Source organism: Montipora foliosa, unplaced genomic scaffold (genome assembly GCF_036669935.1).
Source record: "Montipora foliosa isolate CH-2021 unplaced genomic scaffold, ASM3666993v2 scaffold_458, whole genome shotgun sequence".
NCBI classification, from domain to species: domain Eukaryota; kingdom Metazoa; phylum Cnidaria; class Anthozoa; order Scleractinia; family Acroporidae; genus Montipora; species Montipora foliosa.
The window spans coordinates 47,501-55,000 of NW_027179765.1; the positions used below are offsets into that span (position 1 = coordinate 47,501).

General features: G+C 38.7%; 1 protein-coding gene across 4 annotated transcripts in view; it reads right to left on the reverse strand.

The window, feature by feature from the left end:
• LOC137989383 (proto-oncogene tyrosine-protein kinase receptor Ret-like) overlaps positions 1-7,500 on the reverse strand; it is an 80,811-nt gene that overhangs the window by 8,827 nt on the left and 64,484 nt on the right. For all 4 annotated transcript variants that reach the window (XM_068835206.1, XM_068835207.1, XM_068835208.1 and 1 more), the window contains 3 exons: positions 5,105-5,215; positions 4,073-4,263; positions 2,532-2,654 (listed from right to left, as the gene is read on the reverse strand). In XM_068835206.1, the coding sequence (XP_068691307.1) occupies positions 2,532-2,654; positions 4,073-4,263; positions 5,105-5,215 (425 nt within the window). The remainder of the gene's footprint in view (positions 1-2,531; positions 2,655-4,072; positions 4,264-5,104; positions 5,216-7,500) is intronic.

The window sequence follows — 7,500 nt, forward strand, 5'->3', positions numbered from 1 at the left end:
GCAATACGCGTGACTAGTCACATGAGAGACGGCCCGGAATGTTCCGTTGAGTGCCTCAACCCTCTCCCAAATAGCCTCTTTCACCCGTCGCTTAAACCACCGTTCTTTCTGGTCCAAGATAGCTACCTTTGGGGAGATTTGATGCCCTGTTGTTTTGTCACGGGTGTAGACTGCGGAGTTCTGGGCCTCGTATTACGCAGGTTCGGTGTGTTGCGCGAACCATTGGCCAGGGACTTCCTTGGTTTTACCTATGTACGTCTCATTGCAGCTTGAGTGCGTGCATTTTTTGCCGTATACGACTTTGGAACGCTTTGTCTTAGGGGTACGGTCTTTGATATGGACCAGCTTGTCACGTAGGGAGTTAGCCGGTTTGAAGGTCGTGTTAATGCCCACTGGCTTAAGGGCTTTCTTAACTCTTTCTCTAATGCCCTGGATATAGGGAATGGTAATTCTTTTGACCTGACCTGATGAAGTCCGATGTTTTCGGATGAAACGTCGTCAAGTTTGACATACAAGTCTAGTACAAGACTTAATTCTTTTTTTTTTTTTTTTTTTCAGTAATACCGACTAGATGAATAAATTATCTTTACAGTTCATTTCAACAATCACATTTATTACCCCTTTTTCGCAATAACTCGTCGCTTGGTTTTTAAGACTTTTTCTTAATTCTAGTCCGGAATCAGATGAAACAAAAAGTCCTAAAAGAATGCTCAGTATAAAATGGTGTCTTCGGCATTAATCAATTAGCGACAAAGACTGTATTATACACCCACCGCTTACTTGAAGACATGGTATTTCCAAGTTAAATGGCCACAAAGTTAACTCTCGCAGAGGCTAAATAACCTTATGGTATTTTTAAACACTTTTTAAATATTTATACCCATTTGCAATTCCTTTTCTTTCCCTTCTCAGCTGAAGACGAAAAAGAATAGCTTCAACGCACTATGATTCTTGACGAAACAAATCACATTGTTCTTTGGTCTACATTGAAAAAGTCCGTGTTAGTATTTAGAGTAACAAAGGCTTAGGGTGATACTGCCTCTTCAAGCCACACTGGATATTCTAGGGCGCGAGAAATCCTGTTCGAAAGCTAGGTTCAAAATTCAAACCTACAGTACTCCCATGTGCTTACACAATCGCTCTTTATTCAACTAGATCCAGTCCCCACACGTGGATAGCGTCTGGCGCTTACAAACAAACAAGTCCAGCTTGATCGCGTGTCCACACACTTTGGTTAAAAACCATAAAAGCCATCTTAAGACCACCACTGGGTCTTCAGAAAATGAAAGAAAGTATTCGACTTTCATGCGGAAGGGCTATTAACCCTTCCATTTACAAGATCGAACCATTCATTCTCATAAGTACATGTAGTACCGCAGATGTCTTTGTTGGGAAGTCATGACACTTTGGTGCTATACTAAGATCACACCTCTTCATCTGATTATTTTCTTCTTTCTCAATACCTGTCTGACTGACATTTCATTGTCCTTTTTCCAATTGGGGTTATTGAAAGACAAACCGTTTTTTCAAAGTTTTTCTGGGCTCTTTGTACTTTAAGTAACGTTCTTTGTGACTTTTTTTTTTTTTCAGGTGACAATAAGAGACAATTGCTCAAATATTATCCAGTTAAGGAGGCTCTCTAGAGTTTTAGGATCGTGCGCAAGCTGGTCACTAGTATAGCGCGTAAAGCCTGAATCGCGCGTGTTTTTCTGATGTTTGTGACGTCAACGTGACCAAATCTGTAAAATTAACTTCTAATTTCCTCGCGTTCCCTTGGTTTTTTTTTTTTTTTTGAAAATTGACAGAGTTCTAACCACATACAGTTCCCACCAAATACCCTATATTTGATTAAAATGGCAAATTACAGAATATTGGCAAAACCGTCTGAACCACCTTGAGTTTTAACCACTTCAAAAGTTCAGGCAATTTCATTTGCATAATGTGGAAAAAAAAAATTAAAAAAAATTCACCGAAGCAAAGTATAAATATTAAGGATTTAGGCCAAGAATAATAATATCTCTGCCTGTCACTAGATGTGATGTTGTCATGGTAATGGCCATAATCCACAAATTGACACCCAAAAAACAAGCCTTATTATATTGGTACCCATACTAGTAAATCTCTACAAGGAAAACTTTAAGAGAAATTAACTAAGTTTCAATTTGCAAGTCGTGCTCTGTAGTGAGGGTATTTACAAATACTCTAGGGAGCCACCTCAAGTGCGAAGATCACTTCACTGCTTTGGGTTTTTTATTATTATTATCATTTTTGTTCGTGTGTGTGTGTGTGTCTGTGTGCTGAAGCTGTTGAGTTGTGTTTTTTGAAAACAAATTCTGGGTTAATATATAAACAATAGCCTTCATTTGGCGAGAAAATATGCTCGGATATTTGTCCGCTGACATTATCTGTTCCGAGAAGCGAACAGTTTTCCGAGAGCGAAGCGTTTAGACCGATCGCGCGCGAGCGAAAATATTTGATGGATTATAAGAGTTAGTAATTGCTAAATTAAAAGTACATAAAATCAACTGCACCTCGTGCGAGCGAACATAAATGTCATCTTCTTGGACGTCTCTTGCCATCCCAAAATCAGTGATCTTGCACACTTCATCCTCTCCGACCAACACATTTCTTGCAGCAAGGTCACGATGGATTATCTGGAAGATAAGTTAAATTAATTATTTCATCATCCACACCGTGTCACAATGTCTCATGAAATGGTTTTTTTTTTTTACATCTGAGCACAGAGATCTTGTCTGCAAATGGCACCAAAACCTCATTGATATACTAATCTCACTGTGTTCAACATTTCAATGGGAACCTCCACCACTGCAAAAGACTAACTTTACACTGAAGAAAATCATGTTTAAGATCGAATGATTTTTTTTTTTTTTAGTGCTTAAATGGGAAAAAACAGAATCGATCAGTTGATTTCGGTGGCCAACTCGAAAGAACCTGCTTCTTTGGTCACCATGCACACACATCCCGTAAGCTATATTACTTTTTTCTTTTCCTTTTTTCTTTTTTTGTATCTTTACAACATTGCTGTAATTTTGTTATTATATGTATATGATTTGTAAATAATGTGAACTAAAATGAGCCTGAATCTGATAATTTTGACTTTCACGTCTCCCAGGCAACGTCACCTTGAATAATTGTGGCGTGTCAAGGTTGCCCTATTGTTCTGAGACAAAGAGTTTCAGTACGGTAACAATAGGACGACTTTGAAACGTCGGTAACACGTCAGAATTATTCAAGAAGAAAGCGCCCTTTATGTTTGAAAACAAAAATCAGCCAAGCCACTGTGAAATTCATTTATATCAGATACAAACGCTTTCTTTGCCATCAAATTTGATAGTAAGCATTATTTCCTGCGGTCGAAAAATACATTTTTGTTGTAGAGAAGATTCTAACGCTAGCTAGTTCTAATTACTACGCGAAAAACCAATAGGTTCGAATCGGAAGAAATGGACAACTCCGACCTCTGACGGAAAAAGCCACGGGCACAAAGGGCGAGGTACGCCCACAGTACTCACAGCACTCTTTGGAGGTCACACTTGAATTTTCTTCCGCTTTTATACACGCCAGCTCGCTATTCTAAAATCTAAATTATCGTGCCACGATATCTTTGGTGAAGCACTCGTAGAATCCTTTTGATTATTCTTATAGGAAAAGCGCAATTAAATGTATCATCATCATCATCATCATCATCATCATTATTATTATTATTATTATTATTATTATTATTATTATTATTATTATTATTGCTGCTTGTACTTGGCCAACGTGCTTGAACATGGTCAACACAAGAAGTCGGTTAGAAACCCTGTCCTACTTTTATTTAATTGCGTAGCAGCTCTCGTATAACACAAATTGTAATTGGCTCCATACAAAAGCCAAAAACAAAACACTATACAATTGAAACAATGACTTTAAATTAGACTTAAATAATAGAAGGTGCTAGCAATATCAAACAAAAGCAAGGTACGAGATCTGCTACCTTTCTGCCTATTTTCCAAACTAAATCTGGATTCGCGTTTTATCAGTCACTATTTCTACTATGGATAAAAGTCACCTTTTTCATCGAGACATAGTGCATTCCGTCACTGATTTCCCAGGCAAACTTTAACAGCTGTCTTGAGGTGAGAGTGGAACCTGGTTTAACTGATGGGTCACTGTAATAGTTATCCTGTACCCCTCGGCTCCTCCTCAGGTAACCAAGCAAGTCCCCATACTGTGCATACTCCACCACAACCAGAGGACGATCTTTCAAAAACAAGTAGAGGACATCTCAGGTGAGACCCGTGTGAACACTCGCATCGGTGCGAGCAGTATGAATTAGTAATTGTTTGCTCTGTATACAAAGCAATCCAAAATAAAGGAAAAACGTTGAGACAAAACACAAACAGAATTCGATAAAATCTTCCAACTGAGAATTCCAAAAACAAGAGAGACATAGTACAACGCCTTGGCTAATCTTACGATAAGGTTGCCCGAAAGCGCAGTTTTACTTGGATAATGGGATTTACGCATGCGTCTACTGTTAACGTCCCGCCTCTTTGTTTTTAAGCTCTATCGTCAACAAGAAAGAAATCTATGATGACGTCATGGTTTACATCTTGTTTCATTACTATACGAGTTTGCTCACAGGAAGCATCATCTATTTACAAATTGACTTCAAAAGGGAAAAGAACTTGTTAAACTTAGCTAAGTTTTCAATTTATTTGAGCCAGGCAGTTAATAGCTATCGACAAGTGATAAATTCTTGGATGGCAAAGGCGTTAATGATCCCATGCATTCTTCGTAAAATCATGAATTTCCAAAGCGTCATTTCTAAGAGATTATGTAGTATATCTGGTTCAAATTCAGAGATAGCTCATTATGCAATGAACTTTCATTATTTATATTAGTACTTTATTATTAAACGATGGTCATGCCAGTGAGGCAAAAAATATAAACAAAAATCATTTCCGTAACATCAGTCGCATCAACATCAACGCTGCCTTGCAAATTTTCGAGAATGGCATTACATTTCTTTTTTCAACACGTATAGACAACACCGTGATATTTCGACTGATGTGCTGCATTTTTCAATTGGCTAACTTACCTTCAGTGCTGACGCATCCATACAACTGAATGACATGGGGGTGAGGGTCAAGGTTTTTAAGGAGCACCAACTCAGATAGCAAATCTCTTTTCTCCCTTTGTGAAGCGTCCTCTATTTCGTAAGAAAATTAAGAAATGACTTGAAGAGATGGTTCTCTCTTCAATCTTGACTCGGGGATACTCGGAAAAAATCCGAATGCTCCTGGTTAAGCTCTCAACGGTCTCTCTGTAGCTCATTGGTAGAGCATCCGATCTAGTAATGGGAAGGTCGTAGGTTCGACTCCTGCAAAAGAACACCCGGATTTTTCCAGAATATCCCCGAGTCAACACCGAAATACAATATCATCTCTTCGTTTCATCTACCATGGTTAAAAAACAACACAGTTCTCGAAGAAGATGTCATGTATACAACAGTTTACTGGGATTCCGACACGATAGACAGATCTCAAAATTAATTGTCCAGTACCCGTCAAGCCGGATGCTTGCAAATGTCTATGTCCTGCACAACAAGGATGGATTCCACCAAGAGAATATGACGCATGACGCAATATAGCGAATCCCTGAGTCCCATAATAATAATTTGCAATCCATTTTCGACGGGATTCAACGCTTGTTGCAATTGTTATTTAATTTTCCCATGACCCGCATATCGGTTTCACATTACCCAACCACTTGGATGTTGTTGAAATAACTGTGCATTTCGAGAAAGAATTTTGATAGAAATGTGGGAAAATATAGGGGAGTCGATTTCTTACCTCATATTCCATTTATTCGACTTACTTTTAGATTTTTCCAACTAAGAGTTGTTTCTCTTCGTGGTTCCAAAGACCACGTGCAAAGAAAGTCCTGTCTGCTAGCCTGAGGCTAGTGAATTTTGCGATCGGGCCAGTAGATTTTAGCTTTTACTTGCTCCACGGGCAATAGTTTTTTGGGAATTCCAATTTCAAGATTGCCATGTGACATGGCATTTTTTTTTTAATTCCCAGGTACATTTATGTGAACTGAACGCCGTTTTTTATAGTTGATCTCACAAAGTGAAACCTGTTGAAACAAGAATCGCATTACGTACATTAAATTACACATGTAGATGATTGTCAAGAAAGAATAAAACAGCTAATTAACTAACGACCTAAGCGAGAAATGTAAGAAATACATGAAAGATATTGTGCATCAAAATGGAAACTCGGGGTTTGGATTTTCCCGAGTTTCCATTTGATGCACAATATCTTTCATGTAATGAATTAAGGAATGGCTGAAATAAAAGTTATTTAATTAAAACATGTAATAATTAATTGTTTTTTAATAAAGACGTAAATTTATTTGCAGTTAGTTAAAATGACTCTTGGGCTAGTAGATGCTAGACACCGATTGCCCGAAGGGCATGCGGTAAGGGTGATTTTTCTTGCAGCCTAAAAGAGATCAGTATTGGCTGTTGCAAGACTTAAACCGTTTGTATCAGTTTTTTTTCTCAATAAACTAGAGCGGTTATTCAAAAAAAAAAAAAGCAAACAAATATCCCACAAGTAGAGCTAAAAAGCTCACCTTGGACGCTCTTAACAGCGACTACAGTCCACCCAGACTTTCCAGCGATATCCCAGGCCAAAGCACGTGACACCACACCAAAGGCGCCACGCCCGATCACTTTCTCGATATTCAGGTTTTCTTGCGGTATTTCCCACTCGAGAATGGTTCTGTGGAAGAGCTTTCAAGGTTTATTGAAGTCAAGTTTGCGATGGGAAATGATTGTGATGGCGGCGGATTTGTTAAATCGAGTACTGATTCATGTGCCGTTTTTAAGTTGCCTAATGTGACTTTCAACTTTTATCCTAATACTAGGACGCTTCAAATTCAGGGCAGCGCTTGTATCGACGTTAGAAACCATCTAGAGGAGGTTGTTAGTCATCTGAAGTCGAAGGATAAGAAGGAGACCGAGGAAGCCATTTCTATTGAGGACAACAACGAGAGTAGTGTCCCGGCGGTGAATGGCTTGGAGGAAAGTAGTGGCAGCCTAGATGTCAATGAGACAAATGTTCCAGCGAATTTTTCAAATGATGTTGATCTATTAACGCTTGACCCGGAGTCCATTAGAAATGAATTTCATAAGTTATGGTCAGTGATAAACTTTATTCACAGTAAAGTTGAATCCCCAGGGGAACATTGTCAAACAGCCTTGTTGCAAAAGATTGATGAATATAAATTGAAGTGTTCCATGTACGAAGAGAAAATTCAAGGCCTTGAAAAAGAAAGAGCTAGTCTCCTGGAAGCCCTAAGAATTCTTTCCACGGAGCATGTAACACCATCTACGATTGTACACAATTCTCAGTCTTCAGCAGATCAGTGGCAGACAGTTCCTTCCAGATCTCAAGCGGAACCGAGTTCTAGGGTGTCAAATCAATC